The 27976-nt window shown below is 33.6% G+C and overlaps 3 protein-coding genes, 1 long non-coding RNA gene and 1 pseudogene across 4 annotated transcripts; 4 read left to right on the forward strand and 1 right to left on the reverse strand.

The window, feature by feature from the left end:
- Positions 1-204: 204 nt before the first annotated feature.
- LOC112730509 (3-ketoacyl-CoA synthase 11-like) lies at positions 205-11147 on the reverse strand (annotated as a pseudogene).
- Positions 11148-13748: 2601 nt separating this feature from the next.
- On the forward strand, positions 13749-16759 carry LOC112730510 (putative expansin-B2). The gene is made up of 4 exons (XM_025780591.3): positions 13749-13947; positions 14647-14759; positions 15751-15932; positions 16423-16759. The coding sequence occupies exons 1-4, from the start codon at positions 13770-13772 to the stop codon at positions 16757-16759; spliced, it is 810 nt and encodes a 269-aa protein (XP_025636376.1). The 5' UTR covers positions 13749-13769.
- Positions 16760-18006: 1247 nt separating this feature from the next.
- LOC112728178 (large ribosomal subunit protein uL2x) lies at positions 18007-19887 on the forward strand. The gene is made up of 3 exons (XM_025778216.3): positions 18007-18323; positions 18414-18650; positions 19300-19887. The coding sequence occupies exons 1-3, from the start codon at positions 18121-18123 to the stop codon at positions 19643-19645; spliced, it is 786 nt and encodes a 261-aa protein (XP_025634001.1). The 5' UTR covers positions 18007-18120; the 3' UTR covers positions 19646-19887.
- Positions 19888-21869: 1982 nt separating this feature from the next.
- LOC140177122 (uncharacterized) lies at positions 21870-23141 on the forward strand. Its single transcript, XR_011868890.1, has 2 exons — positions 21870-22570; positions 22671-23141. It is a non-coding gene; the product is annotated as an uncharacterized lncRNA (long non-coding RNA).
- Positions 23142-25561: 2420 nt separating this feature from the next.
- LOC112729403 (uncharacterized) lies at positions 25562-27529 on the forward strand. Its single transcript, XM_025779621.2, has one exon. It carries the CDS (start codon positions 25776-25778, stop codon positions 27345-27347), a length of 1572 nt encoding a protein of 523 aa, XP_025635406.1. The 5' UTR covers positions 25562-25775; the 3' UTR covers positions 27348-27529.
- The last annotated feature ends 447 nt before the right edge of the window (positions 27530-27976 follow it).

Raw genomic sequence — 27976 nt, forward strand, 5'->3', positions numbered from 1 at the left:
ATTTGCGGCCAGTTTATCTGCCGCCAGCAGTGACATGTCACACTGACGTATATAATGGCTAGCTGAGGTAGCAATTGGAACTATTTAACCCATTGTGGTCTCTCTACCTATTTTCAACCCTAATTTCAGCATCACATCTCTATCGCTCTTCATCTTCTTTTCTTTGCTCAAGAATGTTCTTCTCCTACTTTTTTGTAATTACTCTTATTTGAAACTGAAAGTAAAATTATGATTGGATGTGCAAGTTAGGATCAAGGGATGATATGTGAAATTGTATTGTTTAGCATTATAATGATGAAACCTTAGAACCTCAATTGGGAAGTTGTGGACCTAATCAGTCCAAAAGTTTTTTTTCTTAATAGAGTTTATAATCTTGAGAGCTTTCCATACTACACTATTACACTTAAATTCAGAATCAAATGTTATTTGCCATACTCTATTACCTTTCTTGACCCTTCCTTTGGTTTCACGTAAGCCAATTCATACCATAACAAACTGCTAGACGTATTTCCAAAACGATAAAAGGTCATTCTTGATGGCTCCATATGTCATGGAGATAGCTGCAAGTTCTTCTCCAACTCATCCAAAATGGCCCTGCCTCCTGTATGGATGCAAAAATGTTCGAAGCCAAGCTTGAAATCTGGAATATATACTTTGACTTTCGACTTTAAAAGTTTTTTGGCAACCAATGTTGCAAAGAATAGCAACTGCTCAGATGTTGGAAGCACAAGAGGGCCTAATGTGGTGATGTTGGTTTTCAAAGTATCCCTTGTGATGGTTTTAGTGGCTAAGAGAAGGGGGGTTGAATCTTAGCCCCCTTTTTTGTCTTGGTAACACTTGCTGATCTTTGAGGAGACTTTTCTGTTTTTATCTCGTCCCTAGCCACGAGACTTTTTATTTTTGTCTCGTCACTTGGCACGAGCTATTTTTGGTTTTAGCTCCTGTGCAGTAGAAACAGAAATGGTGAAGTAGAGAGAGAAGATTACACCCAGATATATCCTGGTTCAGCTGCTAAGTGCCATGCAGCCTACATCCAATCTCCATCACAACCATGATGGAATTTTACTATAATCAATCTGATTACAAGTTGTAAAGTGCTAACCCAACTTACAAGGGGATTCCCACAGAATCATGAAACACAACATAGATGAACAAAGGAACTCTAAGACATCTATGACTTTTTCTTTTAATTTTGCACTCTCTGCCTTTTTTCGCTCTATGGCTTTTTCATACAAACCTCACTGTTTGCCTTTTTCCATGAGACTCAAGACATGACAAAATTAAACAGAAAAATACTAAACATAATACATTGAAGGAGAAGAAAATCTGTAAGCTTAGGTAGCTCTGAGAATCCTATGCCTTGCATTCTCACTGCTTACTTCTAACTTCTTGCTCTAACCAGTGGCTGTTCCCCCTTTTTATAGAAGAGAGAAGCCTCCACACTTGAAGCTAAAAACCCAAGCCAAATTCTTCTTCCTTCAAGAAACTGGTTCGGCCACACAGAGAGAGAAGAGATAACCATGCAATAACCAACATGCAATTACCTCTAGTCCTTCCTTGGTCATCACTCTTCATCAATCCGAGCTCTCCATCCTTGGCTTGTTCTCCAAGATAGATTTCTGGCCCTTGATGCTTCATGATGATGATGACTTCATCTGCTTCAATCTCTGCCTCTACCATCACTTCGCCACTCTAGCTACTTCCTGTGGTGGTTGAGCAGAATCAAAGACAAGCCATCTCCTCCAAGAATCTCCACTTGCTGGCCGAGATCTTCTTCTTCCTTTTTGAGCATGAAGAGGCCAAGATCTTGTCACCATATCTTACCATACATGGTCGAAGATCTTAGCCACAGCATACTTTTTCTTTTTTATGTTTTCTTGCCATCATCATGATGGTCTTGTAGAGTATTCTTCCTTCACTTCGGTAGCTATGCTTAGCTTCCATGGTTTCTCTGTGTTATGACCGAAGGTTAGAAGCAAAAGAGAGAAGAAAGGAAGGTATGAACATTAACTAAAGGATTTAGACAAAATAAATTAAATGTCCACTTCCTTTTTGTTTCTTGGTAGCATGCCTTTCATTAAAGGCCATCAATCAAATCAAAGAAACTTTCTCTTTCATATTTTCCATGCATTTATTAGCTTTACTTAATAAAATTTTGAATTCCACTTCATGATGAGTAAAGAAGTTCCGTTGGAAGCAATGGAACTTTGCTTTATATGCTTAATGGATTCGGATTATGCATTGGGTCTTGTAGTATCAATATTAATTTGGGCTTGTAGCAATAATAACTTCAATTTGGCCCAAATAATATCACAACAATTCAACCATACTTCTTTGAACATTTTTTGAATCAAAGCTGAATTAGAAATAAAATCACACTTGGGCTTGTAGCAATTATATTTTATTTTCGGCCCAATTATAAAACCTGCAACACAAAATTATTAATTAACATATGTTAGATGAAAATTAAATTAATAATTTTGTAATTAATTATTTTAATAATGTTTAGTCATCACAAATATTAATTTAGAATTTTCTAAACTCATCAATCTCTCCCTTGATGACAAACATTATTAAAATTGAAATGGAAAGAAATTTAAAGATTTGAGTATAAAGTACTCCTTTTGAAGATTTGAATTTCTCCCCATTTCTAATTGTCACATGGCTCCCCCTTAATATATGTTGTTTTTACCAAGGGAAGCACTAACCTGTAACAATTTTAATCAAGCTTCAAGTAACAATGTTATTCAACATATTAATTTTGAAAATGTTGAATGCTTGATTTATGAGCAGAATTGGATGATAATCAAAACTCATTTGTTATCAATAAATTGATTTTATGCTCAAACTATAATCAACCAAAAAGTCTTTTGAAAATAAATTGCTGTTTAAAATATTTTTCATTCAAATAAGAGCAAAGTAATTATGATAAGGAAAATATTTTTAATCAAGTTTGATCCTTTCAAACCATAGCAATTTTCAAACTTCATGTTTATATCATAGTTTAAAGGAACTGCCAAAGACAATTCAAAACAGCAACCTAAACAACAATAATTTTATCAAGGTAAGTTAAATGTCACACAACAAACATTTTACCAAGATAAATATTAAATTACAAACTTCAAAGCTTCAAGCATCAACTCAAAACAGCAAGCATCAATTAGATGCATTATTAACATCAAACACATAACAAAATATTGAAACTTAAAACGAGGGAGATCATGAATCCAAACAAAAATTTTATCCCTGTTTTGTTAATTTCAATTTTCAGCACTTTCTCCCCCTTTTGGCATCAAGGGGCACTGCAAAATAAATGAGAACAACATACAAAAGGCAAAATATTTGTTTTTCACCAAAACACAATGGTCCAGTCAGCACACATGCATTTGAGCAAATGACAATCAAAGCTTAACTCGAAATTAATCCATTAACACAGAGTGTTCAAAACAGAGCCAGATCAGAACGTAAAACAAAGCAAAACAAGTTAATGAAACATAACAGTTTCAATTCAGCCCTTTTTCCTTCTCCCCCTTTTGTCATTAAGGAGGGACCTGCAAAGCAATGCAATCCATTATAATTCAAGCATAAAATAAAACAGCATCGAGTTAAGTTTGGTACAGTCATCCAAGACACATGAAAATAATTTTCCTGAGTCAAATACACATAGAGCAAAATAACAGAGCTTTCAGCAGCAGCAACAGGTAACCAAAATTCAACATGTTCAAAAATATTTCCTGCCAAACAATTCAATCAAGCAAAAATATCCAGCAACATAAAGTTCAGCCAACATATCAGATCAAATAAAAATTGACAGGCAATAAATATCAGAAAATTCAGAGTATCATTAGATCAGTCACTCTCTTTTTCTACTATCCTCCCCTATTAAGATATGATGTGATAATCTCCAAAAATTATTATTATTATTATTATTTTATTTTTTTTAATAAAAATATGATGAAGAACTCAAACGGGCCAGAGTCATAGAGTGGGTAAAAGAAATTGGTTGGGCCCATGATTATTAATATCAGAATCTGTCTCCCCCTGTATCAATGCCAGTTCATCACGTCCTCAATTTAGTCTCCTGATTTCCTACGAGACAAAAACAAACAGAATCAAAAAATTTACAAATTCTCAACAGAACTTAATTCTATCATTCCCAAACTATTTCTCAAGGTGCAGAATCTGTCTTCACAGAGGGGCTTAGTGAAAATATCCGCAAGTTGATCTTCGGATTTTACAAATTGAATATCAATAGTTCCCTTTTGCACATGTTCTCTAATGAAATGATATTTTATCTCAATGTGCTTTGTTCTTGAGTGCAAAACAGGATTTTTTAAAATATTTATGGCACTCATGTTGTCACAGAACAAGGGTATACTATTGATATTTAATTTGTAATCCTCTAATTGTGTTTTTAACCAAATTAATTGAGAGCAACATGTAGATGCGGAAATGTATTCTGCTTCAGCTGTGGATAAGGCTACTGTGGCTTGCTTCTTGCTTGACCACATGTTGAGCGAGCTTCCAAGGAAGCAACACATGCCCGATGTGCTCCGTCTATCCACTCTATCTCCCGCATAATCTGCATCACAAAATCCTACTGCACAAAAGTCATCAGATTTAGGATACCACAAGCCATAATCACAAGTTCCCTTAATGTATCTAATGATGCGTTTAACAGCCGTAAGATGAGATTCTTTTGGGTGAGATTGAAACCTTGAGCATACACCCACACTTTGAACAATATCCGGTCTAGAGGAGGTAAGGTACATGAGTGAACCTATCATTCCCCTATACCTTGTTTCATCCACATCTTGGCCATCATCATCCTTTTCAAGTTTTGTGTTAGGATGCATTGGTGTACCCATTGATTTGGAATTTTCTAGGCCAAACTTTTTGATAAGTTCTTTTGCATACTTTCCTTGGTGAATAAAAGTACCACTAGGAGTTTGTTTGATTTGGAGGCCAAGAAAGAAAGTTAGCTCTCCTATTAAACTCATTTCAAACTCACTAGTCATAAGTTTTCCAAACTCTTCACACAAGGATACATTGGCCGATCCAAATACAATGTCATCAACATAAACTTGAACAAGGAGTATATCATCATTAGATGCTTTAATAAATAAAGTAGTATTGGTGGTACCCCTTTGAAAATGATTTATTTTCCAACAAGAAGGCACTAAGCCTTTCATACCAAGCTCTTGGAGCTTGTCTAAGACCATAAAGAGCCTTAGATAGTTTAAAAATATGATTTGGAAACTCTTTATCCTCAAAATCGGGGGGTTGAGCCACATACACTTCTCTATCAATAAAGCCATTAAGGAAAGCACATTTAACATCTATTTGAAACATTTTGAAACCTTTATGGGCAGCATAGGCAAGAAGCAGCCTAATTGCTTCCATTCTAGCTACCGGTGCAAAAGACTCATCAAAAACTATACCCTCTTCTTGATCGTAACCTTGGGCCACTAATCTAGCCTTGTTACGAACAACTTGTCCTTCCTCACCAAGTTTATTTTTAAATACCCACTTAGTACCCGTAACTTTCTTACCATCCGGATGTGGTACTAGTGTCCAAACCTTATTCTTGTCGAATTGGGCAAGCTCTTCTTGCATTGCTTTAACCCACGATGGATCTTCAAGAGCTTGTTTGACATTTTTGGGCTCCATTTGTGACAAGAAGGCAAAATTTCTTGGTTCGGATTGTCTTTTGGTGGTGGATCTTGTTGATACGCCTTGAGAGGGATCACCAATGATAAAGTCATGAGGATAACCCCTCATAGATTTCCATTCTCTAGGCTTTTCGGACAGGTGTTGATCTTTGATGAACTTCTAGTTGTCTCACTGTTTTAGTTTCTCGTGCCTGCTCAGGAGACAAAATGGAAATGTCTCCTCCAATCTGACGAGACAAAACTGGGCTGACAGATTCCTCATGTTGAACAGATTTGGAATTTTCTTTACTTGTTCCATCCTCATCTCCATCTGAATCATTATATATCACAGCACTGGGAATTAAGTTAGAATCACAAAAAGTAACATGTATGGATTCCTTTATGGTTCTATGCTCTTTGAGATAAATTCTATAGGCCTTGCTTGTGGTGGAATATCCAACAAACATTCCTTCATAGGATTTTGGATCAAACTTTCTAAGGTTTTCTTTATTGTTAAGCACAAAGCATTTGCATCCAAAAACATGAAAGTACTTAAGATTTGGAAGGGTTCCTTTCCATAGCTCATAAGGGATTTTCTTCAACCATTTTCTAATGATTGTCCTATTCAAAATGTAGCAAGCTGTATTCACAGCTTCAGCCCATAAAAATTTAGGAATCTCATTCTCACAAAGCATGGCCCTAGTCATCTCTTGAAGGCTTCTATTCCTTTTCTCAACTACCCCATTTTGTTGAGGTGTTCTAGGGCATGAAAAGTTATGAGAAATTCCTAAGTCATCACAGAATTTTTTAAAATCTTGATTTTCAAATTCTTTTCCGTGATCACTTCTCAAATGAGCAATTTTTAAATCCTTTTCATTTTGAATTTTCTTGCAAAGAGTTGAAAATGCATGAAAGGCATCATTTTTATGAGCAAGGAAAAGTACCCAACCAAATCTAGAGTAATCATCTACCACCACAAGACCATAGTGTTTACCTCCTAAACTTTGTGTTCTTGTTGGTCCAAAAAGATCAATATGTAACATCTCTAATGGCCTTTTGGTTGAGATTCCATCTTTAGGTTTAAAAGAGAATTTTACTTGTTTGCCCAATTGGCAAGCATCACAAGTAAGATCCTTATCAAATTTGATGTTTGGAATTCCTCTAACCAGATTTTTCTTAACTAGCTTAGAAATTTGGTACATGCTTGCATGACCCAACTTTCTATACCATAGCCATTTTTCAGATTCAAGGGATGTAAAGCATGTTACATTTTGTTCTTTTAGGTCCTCAAGAGTCAATCCATACACATTATTGCATCTTTTAGCTTCAAATAAAATATCCCCAGTTTTCTCACAAACAACTAAACAAACAAACTTCCTAAAAATAACCTCAAAGCCTAAATCACACAGTTGACTAACACTAAGTAAATTATGCTTCAAGCCATTCACAAGAAGAACATCATTTATACAAGAAGAAAAATTTTTTACCAACTTTCCCAACAGCCACTATTTTTCCTTTCGCATCATCACCAAAAGTGACAAGTCCTCCATCATATTCATCAAGCTTTATGAAGAAGGTTGTCTTTCCGGTCATATGCCTAGAACATCCGCTATCCATATACCACATATTCTCCTTCCGTTTGGATGCTAGGCACACCTGATCTATGTGATCTGCCATGAGACAAGGTTGTGACTTGGTCTCGGATTCCTCATCATCATCATCCGAGTCATTTTCCAAATCTTCCCATGAAGCCATCAGTCCCTTCTTCTTTTCTTTTTTCGGCTTCTCCTTCTTCTTCAACTTGGGACAATCAGATTTGAAATGCTCAAATTCCTTGCAGTTATAACAGGTCACTTTGCTGAGGTCTTTCTTCATTTTCCTTGAGCTGCTGCCTTTGCTTTTGAGCTTCACCATTTTCCTGAATTTTTTGGCAAACAAAACAAACTCATTTTCAGAAGAGTTATCACTGGATTCATCATCCAGAGGGTTAGTCACAGAAGAAAAAGCGATTCCTTTCTTTTTTGGATCCCTTTTTAAATAAGTATTTTCAAAAACAAGAAGGTTTCCTCTCAAATCATCACATGTCATGGAATCTAAACTACTGCTCTCAGAAATAATTAAAGCTTTTGTTTTCCACTCTTTTGTGAGACATTTCAGCACCCTTCTCACAAGCACAGAATCAGGATATGTAATTCTTAGAGCATCTAAGCCAACAATGATGATGTTGAAGCGTTCAAACATCTCATCAATAGATTATCCTTCCTTCATTGCAAACATTTCATACTCTCTGTTCAACATATCTGTCCGAGTCTTCTTTACAATAGAGGTTCCTTCATGAGTGATTTTCAATTTGTCCCAGATTTCTTTTGCCGTTGTGCATCGTGATACCCGCCAGTATTCCTCGAAGCTGATAGCACAGTTGAGTAAGTTAACAGCCTTGGCACTTAGCTCCACCTTCTTCCAATCTTCCTCTGTCCACCTTGCTTCTGGTTTAAGAGAGACTATTCCTTCAACACTGGTGATAGTTGGAAATTGAGGACCATCCAAAATGATCTTCCAGAGTCTGTAGTCTACTGCTTGCACAAAGATTTTCATTCTCTCTTTCCAATAGGTATAGTTTTTCCCATTGAAAAGAGGCGGTCTGTTGCTTGACTGTCCTTCTGTAAGATTGTAGGACACCATATTAGAGCCACTGCTTTCTGCCATTTGGATCTTTTCTCCAAGCTGCAAAGCTTGATCTCTTTGAGACCAAGCTCTGATACCAATTGATGGTTTTAATGGCTAAGAGAAGGGGGTTGAATCTTAGCCCCCTTTTTTGTCTTGGTAACACTTGCTGATCTTTGAGGAGACTTTTCTGTTTTAATCTCATCCCTAGCCACGAGACTTTTTATTTTTGTCTCGTCACTTGGCACGAGCTATTTTTGGTTTTAGCTCATGTGCAGTAGAAACAGAAATGGCGAAGTAGAGAGAGAAGATTACACCCAGATATATCCTGGTTCAGCTGCTAAGTGCCATGCAGCCTACATCCAGTCTCCATCACAACCATGATGGAATTTCACTATAATCAATCTGATTACAAGCTGTAAAGTGCTAACCCAACTTACAAGGGGATTCTCACAGAATCATGAAACACAACATAGATGAACAAAGGAACTCTAAGACATCTATGGCTTTTTCTTTTAATTTTGCACTCTCTGCCTTTTTTCGCTCTATGGCTTTTTCATACAAACCTCACTGTTTTCCTTTTTCCATGAGGCTCAAGACATGACAAAATTAAACAGAAAAATACTAAACATAATACATTGAAGGAGAAGAAAATCTGTAAGCTTAGGTAGCTCTAAGAATCCTGTGCCTTGCACTCTCACTGCTTACTTCTAACTCCTTGCTCCAACCAGTGGCTGTTCCCCTTTTTATAGAAGAGAGAAGCCTCCACACTTGAAGCCAAAAACCCAAGCCAACTTTTTCTTCCTTCAAGAAACCGGGTCGGCCACACAGAGAGAGAAGAGATAACCATGCAATAACCAACATGCAATTACCTCTAGTCCTTCCTTGGTCATTACTCTTCATCAATCCGAGCTCTCTATCCTTGGCTTGTTCTCCAAGATGGATTTCTGGCCCTTGATGCTTCATGATGATGATGACTTCATCTGCTTCAATCTCTGCCTCTACCATCACTTCGCCACTCTAGCTACTTCCTGTGGTGGTTGAGCAGAATCAAAGACAAGCCATCTCCTCCAAGAATCTCTTCTTGCTGGTCGAGATCTTCTTCTTCCTTTTTGAGCATGAAGAGGCCAAGATCTTGTCACCATATCTTACCATACATAGTCGAAGATCTTAGCCACAGCATACTTTTTCTTTTTTATGTTTTCTTGCCATCATCATGATGGTCTTGTAGAGTATTCTTCCTTCACTTCGGTAGCTATGCTTAGCTTCCATGGTTTCTTTGTGTTATGACCGAAAGGTTAGAAGCAAAAGAGAGAAGAAAGGAAGGTATGAACATTAACTAAAGGATTTAGACAAAATAAATTAAATGTCTACTTCCTTTTTGTTTCTTGGTAGCGTGCCTTTCATTAAAGGCCATCAATCAAATCAAAGAAACTTTCTCTCTCATATTTTTCATGCATTTATTAGCTTTACTTAATAAAATTTTGAATTCCACTTCATGATGAGTAAAGAAGTTCCGTTGGAAGCAATGGAACTTTGCTTTCTATGCTTAGTGGATTCGGATTATGCATTGGGTCTTGTAGCATCAATATTAATTTGGGCTTGTAGCAATAATAACTTCAATTTGGCCCAAATAATATCACAACAATTCAGCCATACTTCTTTGAACATTTTTTGAATCAAAGCTGAATTAGAAATAAAATCACACTTGGGCTTGTAGCAATTATATTTTATTTTCGGCCTAATTATAAAACCTGCAACACAAAATTATTAATTAACATATGTTAGATGAAAATCAAATTAATAATTTTGTAATTAATTATTTTAATAATGTTTAGTCATCACAAATATTAATTTAGAGTTTTCCAAACTCATCACCTTGCAATCATCGTAAGATCTTTTGATAATGTGGCACCAACTTTGCCATTGGCATCATCTTCTTGTGTAACGCAGCTAAAGTTCTTGTCTTCACTGGCTTTGTTCGTGCGAACAGTGTGAAACAATTGGTATTTCGACCATCTCTTGTTGGAAAGTAAAATTGCAGCTCCTCCCACATGGAACAATTTAAGACGAGTTTCGATCAATCATTTCCAGTATACCAATTCAAAGTAATATTCTCCGTGCTAACTACTATTGCATATGAGTTGGAATGTACTTGGAGAAAATTTTTAGCAAGATCAGTCGATATAACTTTGGCACTAGCTACACCCCCATTCCACCCAAGTTAAAGCTCTTTATATTCCCTCGGAACTTATAGTGATTGACAATATTTGCAGACAGGGATGGAGTTGGATTGAACAGGCTACAATTTACAATCAAAATCTCAATGTCTTTTGGATTTATTGAAGTCTTTGCTAACAGATCATCAATTGCACCAAACATTACATCCTCGACTTCTTTCCTAGCTGTACACATTAAAGGGTTTGGAGGAATGCAAAGGACAGCCTATGGAAGATAAGTGTTGTCCCCAAGACCAGATCTCTCAAGAATTTTTCGTTGGAATTCGAGATTTTCTGGACCACTGAAGCATGGGACGATAGCCACATCCACAACGCTCTGGCACCCGCGAAGGTCTGCTCCGACTTCGAGTTCTCATCGATGATCTTGTAGAGCTTCTTTGACCCTGACTCGCACACCAATCATGATTTTGCTTTCAATTTTAAAGAGTAACAACAAAGAAGCAGGAGAAGAACGTTCCTGAGCAAAGAGAAGAAGATGAAGAGCAATAGAGAAGTGATGATGAAATTAGGGTTGAAAATGGGTAAAGGGACCACAATGGGTCAAATAGTTTCAATTGCCACCTTAGCTAGCCATAATATACGCCAGTGCCATGTTACTGCCGGCGGTAGGTAAACTACCCGAAGATGTGGAGAAGGACCAACGTGGTGTATTTTTAACAAAGTCCGAGACATAAATAGTACAATTGGTAAGTTAGGGGCCAAATCGATACACTTCGTAAATCTCAGGAGTTAATTTGGAATCTAACTCTAACAATTGTTGATGAAGGAATGGAGTGGTAGTGAGAATGATATCAAATTAAGAGGAACAAAGAGAGAAAAATAGAGAGAATCAATAAAATGAATATAGTGTGTATGAGTCATAGTGATTACAAACACATAATTCAGCTTATTACGAGCAACAAGCAATATTCAAACCATGTCCTATAGAGTGAGAAATTGAGATTTGAGAGTAGAGAATGTGTGGGTGGCATCAGTTAAAAGAAATAACCGATGAAGAGGATGATTTTTTTTTAAGATCAGTTTATTTTATTTTTTGTATTTGGTTATATTTGGGCTTTTTAATGTTTTTTAGAAAAAAGATATAAGCCAGTGCTACTTGGCCCACCCGCCAAAGATGCGGGCAAGCGTGATGTGTTTGGCGGATTTTCTTTTTTTAGTAGTTTTAATTTTTAAATTATTTTTTTTTGCGGGTTAAATAAGCCAATTTAATAGATTTCGTCTTATTTATCACCTCTATATCAGACATCTTAGTTGAGAAAGGCTTTAAATGAATTAGACTTTTCATGAATTTTTCTCGAATATTATAGCAATTAATTTGGATGTGGTTAATTTTCTTGTGAAACATTAAGCTAGAATAAATGCAATATAGATGATCGATTGACTGTTACGGTATGTACTAATAGGTTTGGTTATAAGTTTTTCATACAACAAAAGATTTGATTAGAGATATTTCTCATTAGTGATGTGTCATCAGTGATGGTAGCTTAACATTGAAAATTCTTGAAATAATATATTTTATGCATCTCAATATAGTTGTTGTTTCATTAGCAATAGGGAAAAAAGATGAACTTCACAAAGCTTTTAGCAAACAGGAGAGAGTGTGCAATTCACATTTTTCTCAATTTTGGGCTTCACATTACAAAATTGCACAAAAGTTAGTTATATTAAGGTGTTCTTCATCTTATACATAGAAGGTGCACCTTAGCTGCCAAACTAACTACATAATCAACAAGCTAACTAATTAACTAACTAATGAAATCTTCTACACATTAATTATGTAAAATCAACCATTAAACTAATTACTCTACATATATAATTAACTGATATAACAACTCAAGTAACAGACTCTCTCGAGCCAGAATCATCATTTGCACTTAACATTCTGAGGTTGTTATGACATTTTTGAAATATGTTAGGAGCTAGTGCTTTAGTCAATATTTTAGCTGTTTGATTTGTTACAGAAACTGGTAATAGTTTTATCAATTATTCTTGCCATTTATCTCTAATAACATGACAATTTATTTCTATGTGTTTCATCCTTTCGTACAACACATAATTTGTTTCAATATGCAAAGCTGATTGGTTGTCGCAGTAAATAACAATTGGTTTCTCTAATTTGATATGCAAATCCTTCAAAATGTATGTAATTCATTGTGCTTCACGAGTTGTTATAGATAGAGCTCTATATTCTGACTCACATGATAAAATTGCCACTGTGTTTTTCTTCTTATTTTTTCATGATACGATTGATGTTTCCATGAAGAAACAATACCCAGATTTTGATTTTCTTGTGTCTAATGGAAAAATGCCAAAATAATGGATAAAGGTCTCTCCGAAAGGCAAAATATATAGCAAAGTTTCAACCAAACAAAAATAAAATAATATTAGAACAATATCTTTATTCTTTATAAGTTTATATTCTCAAAACAAAATCCTTTCCTACTTATTCATCCTAATGAATCCTAATATAGAATAATGTTGTCATTTAATGGATTGAAAAAGATTAAAAGAATTATAATCTTCCATTAATTTGCGAAACCAATCAACTTGTCCTTAGCTTTCAATTACTCAAAATGGATATTATCTCCGAATAGAATTCAAGTTTCTCAAAATGGTCAAAATGAAAGAATTATGGTAGCGCTAAAATTAAATGAGAGGAAAAAGAAAAAGAAAAAAAAAATTATCATGGATTCCAGTATCGAATTACTTAGGGAATTATTTTTTTTTTCCAATCACAATGAATTCAAACATGCTATATTATATATAAAACAAGGTATAGTATATGAAATTATGAATGGAGAAAGAGGGATGGATATATAAGAGAAAAAGACAAAATTGTTTGAATAGTATCAATACTGGTTGACCAAAAAAGTTGGGTCTTAATATATAATTTTTTCTCCTAGAATGTTACTTTTAGATAAATAAATTATAAATCATTAGTCACGGACTATCTACTTTATATTAGATTTAATTAATTCATAAATTACTGATCAGTGATCACGGACTATATACTTCATATTATTAGAATTAATTAATTCATTTAGATAAAAATTACAAAAAGAAAAAAATCAAACTCTGATCTGGGTATAAGAAAAGAATATTACCATAAATGAAAAAATTATATTGTTATAAATGCCACTGTTAGCAAGCAAATGCTGGATGGAAAGACACAAAAATAATTGAAAATCCGAATATAATCCCATATATCATCATCATGAAGGTTCACACGTTTAATGTTGTAGTTCTTTACTGTATGCTCTTAATATGCACTTGTTATGGCTTCAACCCCAAACTATCGTTCTATAATTCTTCCAAAGTTGATGCAAATGCAGAACAATGGCAACCAGCATCAGCTACATGGTATGGACCGCCAGATGGCGCTGGAACAGATGGTAAGTGCCCATTTTTTTTTTTTTTGGAAAATTGGGTACTTTTAATTTAATTTCAAAAGTTGGTTTAAAATATGAGAAATATTTTATATTTATAAACTATTTAAATATTATATTTTAAAAAATATAAGATTTGTAATATATTTTTTATTTAATTATTTTGTTGTTCTAAAATTTTACCAAATTTAAAATTATTTTTTATATTTTTTTATTCAGTTGGATTTCTACATACTACTATTAATTTTATAATTAAGTCTTTATTAGTGTAAAAAATGTTAAAATTAACAGAATATTTTTTCACAAATTGAAGATATATATAATTAAGAACTTAATTAAATCTTTAACTACATATTTTTTTAAAAAAAATATTTTATTAATTTTAATATTTTTAACATAAAAAAATTTAATTATAAAATTAAAAATAATTAAAAATATAATTAAATATATATAAATTTAATTATAAATTTAATAAAATTATAGACATTAACAAAGAAATTAAACCTATATACTAGTTAAATTTTAATTCTAATACTACACTAAAATTGAGTGTGTTTAACTCAACTATAAAAACATAGATAGATATTATTTCAAAGGATGAATCAAATTTAATTTGTTTATGTCATATTATATATCTAGCTATTAATTTAGAGATTAATTTGCTATATATTAATAATCTTGTGTATGTGTGTGTGTGATATATAGGTGGTGCTTGTGGATATGGTAGTAGTGTGGGGAATCCTCCACTCTCTAAATTGGTATCAGCTGGTGGCCCTAATATTTTCAACAATGGCGAAGGATGTGGCGCTTGTTATGAGGTGCATGCAGCCATTGATTTACTTTAATTTATGTATATAATCTTGTCAATATATATATATATATATATCTTGTACATTCAAAATCTCATAATTTGGTTTGATATTTATTGTATTAGTCCTAGGTTTTAATGTTCTATATCATAATATTTTTTGTGACTTTTTTAGAAATTTTAATTTTTGGTGACTATGTGTCATATCTCATTTTAATACTCAAGTCTATATTTTTTTATTATTAAATTGAATTTGTTGTCTTTTATCTACGAAAAAAAAGTTGTCCAGTAAAAAGTTACACAGTTTTTGGAAATTAAAGAAAAAAGAAAGATAAGTGCTTGCTTGATAGCCACATATATATTTCCGTTAAATTTTTTAAATTAAAAAAATACTTTTACACTATTTAGCATGTTTGAACTTTAATTTAGATAACTTTTTAAAATATATAAGCTATAATTATTATATGTTCAATCTAAATATGTAAAACAATTTTTTATTTCTTTAAAAAATTGTTTGAGAAAAGGATAAATCGATCCCTCACTTTTTGGTTTGCGGATATTTAAATCCCTGAAAATTTAAAAATACATTTAAGTCTATGACCTCTTCAAAATTTGGACATATCGATCCCTGAGTTTAATTTTAAAAACTCTTTCACGTGTGTATCCGTATCAACCAGGTCAGTACAGCGGGAGTCACGTTTAATTTTTCTGTTGAGTTTGACAGATCCAAATAAACATGAGGGATCGATAAGTCAAGGATTTAAACATATTTTCAAATTTTCGAGGAGTTAAATGTCTGCGGATCAAAAGATTAAAGACTCATTTATCTTTTTTTCAATTTTTTTTATTAAATCATCTATTAAATTGCTGGTAGATCAACTGCTTACTTATCTTAAGATATCTCAATAAGCATAATAATCATTCTAATCATTATTCAATTTACTTATGGAAAATCTAACATAGTAATATGATTATTATTATTGGTCATCATAAAATGATAGGTGAAATGCACAGAAAATGAAGCATGCTCTGGTGAAACAGTGACAGTGATGATATCAGATCAATGCCCTGGATGTCCAGCCATTCATTTCGATCTCAGTGGCTTTGCTTTTGGTTCATTGGCAAAACCAGGGCAGCAAGATAATCTTCGCAATGCTGGACGCATAAACCTTCAATATCAAAGGTATACCGTACTTGATGAGTTTTTGAAAACATGAAAATAATTTTATATTTAAATATCTGGTAAAAAAGAATTTTTATTTATCAAATATATTTGAGTATAATAATATAAAATATTTATTTATAAAATATTTATTTATTATGTAAAAAATATTTTTTTAAATTAAAAAAAAAATAAATTATAATTTTTTAAAAAAGATATTTTTTATTTTTTTAACATAATTATATTTACTATTAAAAATTTTTTAAATATACTAAAAAATAAAAACATTCATTAAAAAAAGATTTTTTTGATTAATTTATTAACACCCAAACAAACATATATTATAACGAAATAGTATTTATTCTAAAAATTTAAACGGTTAGATAAAAGACATAAAAAACACGTAAATAATTATATATTTAGTATAGATTTATTTTTATGTTTGCGGTATCCTATCTTTATATCAGAGTAATAAGCATTTAACTCTAAATTTATTTAATGTCTTTTTCAGGGTTTCATGCTCATTTGGACAGCCAATAGTATTCACCATAGATAATGGGGCAAACCAATACTACTTTGCAACCGAAATTGAATATGAAAACGGGGATGGAAATCTTGTGGATGTAAAATTGAAGCAAGCAAATAAAGATTCATGGATTCCAATGAAACGTTTATGGGGTGCAAGATGGGTTCTCAACCTTGGTTCTTTAATGCAACCTCCATTTTCTCTTGAGCTCACTGAGACTTCTGCCACTGGCTCCAGCAAGACCATTGAAGCTAACAATGTTATCCCTGATGGTTGGCAACCTGGCCAAGTTATTCGATCAGCCATAAACTTTAATAATTAGATCTATCACTCTTATGTGAAATCAAAATAAAAAAAGATATGAGAAAAAATCAAAAATGTTACTCATACGTTAAAATACGTTAAAATTAATCACTAAAATCAGCTACCAATATATTTATGTATAAATACATACGTAATTTAATATATTTTCAATATATTTTTATATTCAACATGTATTTTATATTAGTGACTGATTTTGATAACTGATTTTAGTGTATACATAGCATAATCCAAAAAAAATATGTATGTGATCAACTGATCATGGAAATTGATGGAGTTTAATTTGTATACATATTTAAATTTATAAATAATATCTAATTACATATTATCATATGAGGAAAATAATTAATTTAAAAAATTAAAGAATAAATATGAAATCTTACTCTTGTCCATTTAAAAGTTAGACTACTAGGTCCCAACGAAAAAAAAATAGCCAATATGTCCCAACGAAAACAAATTAGCCTATTTTTTAGTCAACTATACGTCCAAAGTTAATGGCAATAGTTTATGTGACGCACTTTTTTTCACACCACTCACCCACACTGCATGATTTCTAAACCACATCACTCGTTAAGTGTTTGAGTTGGTCGTAATTAATATTGAGGGGTTTGATGAAAAATAATTAGGAATAACCCAATCCTTTTTTTAGAAGAGGGCCCCCGGGGAGAGAGAGGGGGGGGGGGGGGGTTGGGGGTGTTTGACTTCAATTTGTTTACTCTCGACTTAGTATGATCTTCCATCTTTTTTCTTCCTATGGACGTTTCTTCAATTATTTAATAGACTTGAAATTACATCATATCATATAACAAACATAAAATCTAGGATTGGAATATTCAACCACGCCTTGCTGCCACATAGATTAATAGTTAACCTAATATTTATTTGCATCCATTTTCATTTAGTTTCTTTTTTGCATAGCAATCTTCAAAACTTTTATCCAAAACTAGTAGAACAAATATTTTTTTTTTGTTTCTGATAATTTATTTAAAAGACAAAGTATATTTTTATAATTTAAAATTTTTAATTAATCACTAATTATCCAGTTAATTAGTCTAAGTAATCTTTATTATTGAACTAAACGGCTCCTGTTATTAGACTATGCAGGGCAGGCGGCTATCTACAATTAATTGGAACGTTTGGAGTTTGGACCAATTATTTAAATGGTTAGAAATTGATTAAGAAAAAAAATATTTACTCAAATGAATATACCAGGCTTGTGCTGTAAATCTGAAGCCCAAATGAGACGCTTTTCACAATGGCCCAATAATCGTTGCGGCCCATTGAGCCTCACAAATAAGAAGTACACAAAACGCATAAACCCTAATTCCCATTGTTCTAACATTTCTTGTGGTTCACCTCACAATGGGACGTGTGATCCGTGCTCAGCGTAAGGGTGCAGGCTCTGTCTTCAAGTCCCACACACACCACCGCAAGGGTGCCGCCAGGTTCCGCAGTCTCGACTTCGGCGAACGAAACGGTTACCTCAAAGGCGTCGTCACTGACGTCATCCACGACCCCGGTCGCGGTGCGCCACTCGCCAAAGTCACTTTCCGCCACCCTTTCAGGTTTCTCTCGATGTTAATTTTGTTGCACGAGTTTGAAATTTTCGATGCGATTGTCTGATTGGAATAATTTTGTTACGAAACGCGGTGCAGGTACAAGAAGCAGAATGAGCTTTTTGTTGCGGCGGAAGGAATGTACACTGGACAGTTTGTGTATTGTGGGAAGAAAGCGACGCTTGTTGTCGGTAATGTGTTGCCTTTGAAAGCTATTCCCGAAGGTGCTGTTATATGCAATGTTGAGCATCATGTTGGTGACCGTGGCGTTTTCGCTAGGGCTTCTGGGGATTATGCTATTGTTATTAGTCATAATCCTGATAACGATACCTCTAGGTACCTAACTGTTTTGTGTAGCTAAGCTTTTTTATGTTGCTCTGGTTATGCCGTTGTCGTTGCGTTGCTCTTTGATGGGGAAAATTGTATGAAATGGATACAATTTGATTATTCGTTCTTTCATATGGGCATTCACTTAGGTGATGGATGGAAAAGTAGTTATTTTTGTCAACGTGACATTAAGTGATTGTGCCTGCACATGTAAAATTGCTTTGCTCTACAGTCAGTTATGAAAATCAAATTCTATAAATAAAAAAAGTTAATACCATCCTTAGAATATATTCCTAGGCAAGTTAGTTTGGACATAGCTTTGGGGTCTTAATATGCATTTTGTCTTGTTGATTCTAATGGTAGGAGATATCTTGAGTTCATGGTCTTGTGTGCAATGGTTATTGATTGGTGTGATTCCACATTTAGGATTTCACTGAATTGTCTCTGTTTGATCATTTTATTTTCAAGTCATGGTGAATTATTCAATGTCCTTCTTTTGATGCAGTGAGTTGGAAATATCTTATTTATATAGGATTTAGAAACTTTTGATATGAGGTGCTGGAGAATTGGGACTGAAACTAAGGATGTGTTTGTTGTGGTGGACCTGTTCTTGGTTCTGTCTAATTCGATTCAGTTATCCTGTGTGATTTTCTAACAGGATCAAGCTTCCCTCTGGTTCAAAGAAAATTGTTCCAAGTGACTGCAGAGCTATGATTGGTCAAGTTGCCGGTGGTGGGAGAACTGAGAAGCCTCTACTCAAAGCTGGTAACGCATACCACAAGTTCAGAGTAAAGAGGAATTGTTGGCCTAAGGTTCGTGGTGTGGCTATGAACCCAGTTGAGCATCCTCACGGAGGTGGTAATCACCAGCATATTGGACATGCGAGTACCGTCAGGCGTGATGCTCCCCCTGGGCAGAAGGTTGGTCTCATTGCTGCCCGGAGGACAGGACGTCTTAGGGGACAAGCAGCTGCAACTGCCGCAAAGGCCGATAAGGGTGCTTAAAAGGATGGTTAGGATTATTTATTGTGTTATGTTTTCCAATTTTGTTTATTTGATAGTATGTCCTGATATTTTGAACCATTTCCCCCAATATATTGGACCATGGATAGACAGTAGTGCTTTATATTCGCTTATGTTGTATGTTCAATTCTGTAGTTGGAATTGGTTATATTGATATTGCATTTTGAACGGACGCTATGCTATCATACATTAATTATTTTAATCATATGAAGTTGAACCAGCAAGCGTAATTTGTAACTAAGTATCCGTAGATACATTTTTTGTTTCATTAGCAATTTGACACTACAAGAAAATGATTGTGGTACTCTGTTGGTGTCGGATACCAGCAAAATTTAGAAATTTTAAAAAATGGTGTATATGTGTATATATTTTAAACAATATTTAGGATTTAGAGCATATAAAATTTTAAGAAGACATGCTTATTTTAATTTTGCCACTTTAAGAAACATGATAATACTGAGAAAGTTTAGGGGATCAGCAGATTTTGTGGTTTTTAACTATCAATTAACCATCAATGATGTTTTTAACGGTGTGAGATTGCATCTAATGGTATAAAATCATTCATTTTCTTTTTGATGGTTAAGTGTTGGTCAGAATTTAACAAAAGTGCTGGGTCCTAGAACTCCTCGATAATACTTTTAGTTAGTCCAAATCAGTTATATATAACATTTACGAAGCTTTTTCTTGTCGGGAAAAAAAATGAAAGAAGTAAAAGATAAACTTAGAATCTTAGATTGAGTCGGTATAAAATTGGGCAATCCACAGTCAGAGTAAGGTTTCTCAAGTATGAATAGTGTTTTTACTTTTATGTATTCTAACTATTTCATAAATTATTAGCCACGCCCATTAGGGTTAAGTATACTCTACTTGGTTTTTTTTCTTAGTAGATTCCCAAATACGGCTGATCTCACATTGGCCGTCAAAACTCAAAACACACCAAATTCCAGGTGCTCTTTACGGGGAGTCATGGCAGATCAAGGAGGTGGGAGGAATGTCGGGAGGGAGGAGTATGAGGGAGAAGAAGATGACGGAGTTATCTTTTTCTATGTGAAAGAGGTTGAAGAAAATCTCCAGAATTGTGCTAAAAGTCTAATTGGCAGAATTCTGGCTGATAGATCCTTTAGTCCAACAATCACTTACCTAGTTCAGTTTTATCCTCTATAGGGCTGTGAAATGGGTTAGTCCGGTTCATTTAGGCCCGGCCCGTTAAGTTTGTGGGTTAAATGAACTGAACCATTTAAACCCGCTTTATTTGCGGGTCATGATTTTTCAGTCCGGACTATTTATGGTCAGTCCAATGGGTTAAACGGACTAGTCCCGTTTATTCTTTTATTTTATTTTTTGAAAAATATTTTGATAAAAAATATCACTTTTAGGTCAAAACTTTAAAAAATTAATATTTTTTTAATTGATGGGTCAGATTTTCGGATTGGATAAAATAGAAAGAAATATCGACTAAAAGTGTTACTTATTTTTTGAAAAAATGCAAAAAAAAATAAACGGGCCACCCATTTAGCCCGCGAACTAACCCGTTTAACCTGTCATCTTTTTCGGATTAATAGAATTTAGTCCGTTTAACCCGAAATTTTAAAAAACTTAATTTTAGAAGCAAAACTTACCCATTTAATTGGGTAAACCGGCTGGTCCGACGAAATTGGCCCATTTTGACAGCCCTATCCCTCCATTCCAATCTCAGGCATTGACGTCCACCTACCTCCCTTAGATACTGCCGCCACTAAATCAGACTTACCTTTATTTCCACACTCTGGTCCTACTACAATAGTCATTCTATGATTACAAGGTCCAAGGCTAACAACAATAATCCAAATGTCTTTAATTCTATCATTACAGCCCCTGATTATACACACCAATCCCCAACATATGCTAAAATAGCAGTCACTATACCTGATTAGCATAAAGTCATGATGGAAGAATATCAAATCCTTATTAATGCTAAGACCAAGATTGTAGTCTCATCATCATATAATGCTAAAATTATCTGCAGCAAATGGGTTTTTATCATAAAAAAACATTCGGATGGCACTATATATAAGTAAGGTTGAGTGAGTCTATCTCTTGTTGTACGAAAAATTGAGTAACAGGTTGAGAAATCTCTTCAATTCAATTCTCAAATTATGATGTGGACAAGTTAGATTGAGGAATCCTTTTTTGTTGCATAAAAAAATTGGATAGAAAGTAAGTGATTCTTTTGTATTCAATTTCACCCTATCTTTTTTATTTCTATTTCAATTACAATTTATCCTTTTTATTCAATTTCAATTCTTGCCTTATTTAACCATTCTTATCAGGAGTTTATTCAAGGTGTAGCTAGGTGCAGGGTTAAATCTCTTTTTTAAGTTCAAAATTTCTTTTTGTTTTTTGATGAAAAGATGGATAAGAAGTCCAAATAGTAGAAAAAACTAACAAATAATCATCCTAAAAGATCTAACTCCAAAAATACTACCTAACGGAAAAGGGAAAAGGAAAGAAAGGGTTGTTAAAGAAGCTCATCCCCATATCTTGAATCTGTCCTTATCTTGTTAAAGCATCAGCGCTGGCGTTTGCTTCTCTGAAGATTTGCTCCACAATAACTTCCTCCATCTCTGCCAACAGCTTTTTAATGGAGTATATGAGAGAGGAGCCAACATAGAGGTCTGCTTCCTGTTTCTAGACTAATTGGGTGGCGCATTTGGAATCGCTTTCAACAATTAGTTTGGGGATTTTCATCTCCTTTGCTATTTTCAAGCCAATCTAAAACTCCCAAAGCTCAACTATGGTAATGGAACAACACTCAGCATCCCGCAACCACTCTATCCAGAGAATCTCTAAGTAAACTGCCACACACTCCCTTACTCCCAGATTGAAGAACTGAGCCATGGAAGTTGAGTTTGATCCGGCTAACCTCAGGTAGTTCTGAACTTCTTAGTACTTGTTTCTATCACCTTTTAGCATTGCTCATCATTCTTTGCAAGAGCCATAGCTAATTGAAGAACTTATTCACTTACAGATTCTGGTTGTTAAAGATGAGTTCGTTTTTGCATCTTCAGGCTGTATTACATGTTAATAATTTTCCCTCTTGCAAGATTATTGTGATAAAGTTAAGTGATTAACTGCCAATCAATTAGTTCCGTAAAGATAAATATAAGATATAATTATGACTGCATAATCAAGACCAGCTTATCAATTATATTAAATTTTACTTGCCATATATATTTTTCACATAGTATAATTTGTATAATTTGTCAATGGAAAATTCTAGTGAAGTATGCAAACTGACATTATCATATAGAAGTGTTATGGAGAAGAATGAAAGGTTGTAGATCATATGAATTATCTTTTGTACAGTATGTTTTAGGTGTTATGATTTTTGTTAATTGCATTGGTTACGAGGTAGCAACAATCCAATGTAATTTTGTAATGAACATATTTATACTATACTACTAAGGATCAATATGTACATATTTGTTGGTTTCTCTTATTTTTAGACTGTTATATAATTAATTTATTTGCAATATGAATGCAAGTTAACGTCATTTTTATTTAAGATCTCTACCTTCCCATCACATGATCATACTATGTATTGTATCATATATTTTTTCTTGATATTCATGTACATTTAAATACTCACCTTTCATCACATGATTATGTTATGTATTTAATCATGTATTTTTTTTGTTCCTTTTTATTCCCATGTGTAGCATAGATTTATTCACTAGTATTATAAAAGAATAAGCATAACGAATACATTTTTAATTAGTTAATATTAGTTATTTTTTATTATAAAATTATTTTTTTACTCTCATTTATTGGAGAATTTAAGATTTATTTGGAATTTAAAATTTACTAGTTTAGGATAAAAAAATAATTTCAAAAGATTCTCCTTAGTTGAATTCATTATAAAAATAATAAATAATAAAAATTGTTGATGTCAAACTATAAAATAATATTACTAACTAAAAATAAATAAATCTATATTTTTTTTCATTCAACTATTAATCGACTAACGCTAGTGCAAGACTATCATAGTCAAAAAATCATTCATTTTTTCAAGCATGAATTTTAAGTGGTCTATCACTCTTGCTGAAATTTTAGTCAGTAGAATGTGTCAAAGACACATGAACACGACACAAGTAACACATTGGAGTTGATTTAGAAAACAAATGGACTCAAAATAAGAGCAACATTCTCTAAGACTCATGGTAGATCCTGACGTTTCGGATGTTTTTTCTCCATTATCATGTAAAGGTAAATATAGCTTTGTCTTTGACTCATCGTGAGCTCGTGTAAGAACAAACAAAAATCACTTGTTTCTTATCTTTACAAGCATACCAACAAAAGTGGACTCATTCAAGATCCACACATGGTAAATTTCAAGTGCTAATTTTATATTGATCATTTTTTAAATTGACAAAAATGAAAAATTTATGGAGTAAATCAAGGAACTAAACACGTTTATTTTTTTTAACAAAAGAAAGGAAATTCAGTCAAAAGTATGGACCAAACACAACCTTTGGATGTTAGAAATTGTAATTTCAATAAATATTATAAAAAAGACAAACTATATATATGAACCAACTGACAAAAAAATGAAGCATGCATATTTTTCTCCTTGTTAGGATAGATATGGTAGTTAGAAGTTAGAACCACTTTGCCTTGTGCTCACTTCTTACATGGCTAGACACACTACACAAATCAATCTTTTGTACATTTATAATTCTCATATTGATAAAAATATGGTACATTTAAAATTTAATTATAAAATTTAATTTTGGTAAACAGTTCACAAGTATATCTAATTAATAAAAATAACTATATTTTATATTGATGACGTAAATAGTTATCTAAAAGAACAATTAAATGACTATATAAAAAATTTGTCACTTCAATCAAACAATTTTAAATTAATAGGAAATTTTAATATATAAGCCCTAATCTATAATACTTAATTTAAAGTAGTTACTCATATTATATAAAGTGATAGTAAAAAATATAGATAATTTGGTATATTTAACTAAATTCATATAATATGTATTAATCTTTTTTTATTATATCAACAAAGATATATTTATTTAAATAACCATCTTAATTTAAAACACTACTCCCTTTAAAAAAGAGAAATGTTAGAAGATTATTGTAATTTATTATTTTTTATTATTAGTTATTTATTAATATTTAAAAATATGAGTTAAAAGTATATTATTAAATTACTAGATTAAAGAAATTAAATTAATCGATAAAAATAATGACAAAACAATAAATTTTAATAGCTTTTTAGCATTTTTTTTTAAATGACCTTAATAAAGAAGTATTTCATGGCATAACAATAATCAAAGTTATAAACCAAGTTGGGTTGGTCTAGTGGTTAGCTCACTAGTCCGCTTAAGCAAGTGTCGGGGGTTCGAATCTCGCCTTGTGCATGCAGCAACCCATTGGCCAGCGGCAAACCCTTAAATGGAGCTCAGTACCGCGACGGATTAGTCCTTAACCTGCCGGGTTGGGGGATACCGTGGGAAACAAAAAAAAATAATCAAAGTTATATCGACACGGTTTAGCTTGATCCAAATTTATTAACAAAAATATCTGAGAGAGAATTGATACGGATAAATTCTATTAATTTGGAGGTGATTATGAAGCAATAATTAAAAGAGCACGATGAGAAACAAATAAAGTCACGTTTTTCTATTTTTTGGTCTACCCTCTCAAAACACACACACAAAAAACAAGAGAAATTAAAACACAAGTTTGACAAGGGGTGACACTTACCATAACAAAGTCGTAGAAAAGGTCCACAACCACAAGCGTCTCACCCTCCTTCCATTTGTCACCTTAGTGACCACACTCTCATGCTGTCAAATTACTCTTAAAACATTTCTCTCTCATCCACAAAACAATCCAACCCATGACTCCAACTATAAACTAGGACTACTTACCCTTAATTTTCACCGTACAACCCCACAACAACTATCACTACAAGAACAAATTAACTCCACCCCTATTCCTTTCATTCATTCTTAACCCACTTTCCCCCCTTCAATCCTATCTGTCTCTTTCTCTTCTTCTCCTCTTCTCTCTCTTCTTTCTTTTTTTTTCTTTTTTTTTTTTTATTTTTTTTATGGCTTTGATTGTGGATCAACAATCAAACTTCAAACACTTCTGTAAAATTTGCAAAAAAGGATTTGGTTGTGGAAGAGCTCTGGGAGGACACATGAGGGCTCATGGAATAGGAGATGAATCAGGTCACATGGATGATGATGACCCAGCAAGTGATTGGGAAGATAGGCTTGGTGGAAATGTTCCACCAAGCAACAAGCGCATGTATGCTCTTAGAACAAACCCTAATAGGTTAAAGAGTTGTAGGGTGTGTGAAAATTGTGGCAAGGAGTTTTTGTCTTGGAAATCCTTTCTTGAGCACGGTAAATGCACCTCCGAGGACGCAGAGTCCCTCGTATCCTCTCCAGGGTCCGATGCTGCTGATGATGGCATCGAACCTACCAGGAGAGGATGCGGGTGGTCCAAAAGAAAGAGGTCGTTAAGAGCAAAAGTGGGTAGCTTCAATTACAATTGCCCCTCAAGCGAAGAGGAAGACCTAGCGAATTGCTTAATGATGTTGTCCAATGCGATTGTGGACCCTCTGACGTCAGCCGCGGCCGAGCCAGAAGAGTCTTGCGCCTCGGCGAGCAGAGAGGAGGAGCAAAGAAGAAACCCTATGAACTTTGTTGCACCATTCTCTTCTTATAAAGTTCCAAACAACGATAACAACAATAACAATAACAACAAGGCCAAAGGTGTTGCTAAGGGTTTGTTTGAATGCAAAGCGTGCAAGAAGGTTTTCAACTCGCACCAGGCGTTGGGTGGCCACAGAGCTAGCCACAAGAAGGTTAAGGGCTGCTTTGCGGCGAGGCTGGACAATCTGGACGACAGCCTCGCCGACGATGACGTCATGACACACGAAGAATTCTTCCCTACAAAATCAAACTCAACATTCCAATTTGATCAAAACCCTCACCATAACTCAGCCACATTGGCCTCATCATCAAAGAGGAAATCAAAGGTTCATGAATGCTCCATTTGCCATAGAAGCTTCTCCTCAGGACAAGCATTGGGAGGCCACAAAAGGTGCCATTGGATCACATCAAATGCACCGGACACTTCCACATTGGCTAGGTTTCAACAATTTCAGGAACATTTGGATCAAATACCAAAGTTTGATGGATCTTCTGAGCCTCTTGATCTCAAACTTGACCTCAACCTTCCTGCACCAACCAATGATCTTTCTAGAAGGAATAACAATGTTAATGTTTCCACAGAAATCTTCTTGCAGCCATGGGTAGGAGGAGCAGGAGGAGGAACCGCCACAAAGGAAAACAATACAAACATGAAAGATGATAGCAACAATAATAACAACAATAGCCAGAGTCAAATTAGTCACCAGCACCCCACCAACCATAACCAAATTGATCATAATGAAAATGTTGGTGTTGATGGGGACAAGAATAATAGTAACCCCAACAACAACAACAACAATAACAATGATTTGATGCAAAGTGTGGATAATGAAGCTGATAGTAAGATCAAGCTAGCAAAACTTAGTGAGCTAAAGGATATGAACATTGGTGGCACTTCTTCACCATGGTTGCAGGTTGGAATTGGTTCAACAACTACTGATGTTGGCACCGATCAGTAATACATACTTTTTTTTTCTTTTTTGGTGGGGATAAATCATATAAATACATATATATATATACTTGCTGATTACTATTGAGTAATCATTTTTTTGTTATAAGATTAAAAAAAAAAAAAAGCTCCTATACTGTAATTACTTATACAACATACAGAAGTTCAATGTTTTAATTTGAACTTACAGGTTTTTTTTTTAATCTTTTTAAAAACTTTTGTCCTTTGTACAATTTTATGATAAGAAGTTACATTATGAATAAATCAGAAGATTAATTTTTGCATAGCTTTTTGTTAGTTTTGGTATGGAAATTACAAGCATTTAATTTGTTCCTCTAATGGAGATAATCTTTGCTGAAACAACCGGGTAGCATTATTAGCACAATCTCTGATCTTGTTTATTTTCTATATAAATTAAAGTTTGGTATGTTAGATTTGGAAAAATTAATAAACTAGAGTAATGCTAGCTAGATAGCCTTTAAAGCATAGGAGGGGAGAAAAACATGTAAGTCCATAAAACTGCATCCACTTGTAAATAGTTACTATTATATATATTACGCACTAATACTAATTACTATGCATCTTCGCATTCAATCTATAAATTCTCATTCATTTTAATTAATAGTTTTTTATGTGTTA

The sequence above is a fragment of the Arachis hypogaea genome, chromosome 12, assembly GCF_003086295.3.
Source record: "Arachis hypogaea cultivar Tifrunner chromosome 12, arahy.Tifrunner.gnm2.J5K5, whole genome shotgun sequence".
NCBI classification, from domain to species: domain Eukaryota; kingdom Viridiplantae; phylum Streptophyta; class Magnoliopsida; order Fabales; family Fabaceae; genus Arachis; species Arachis hypogaea.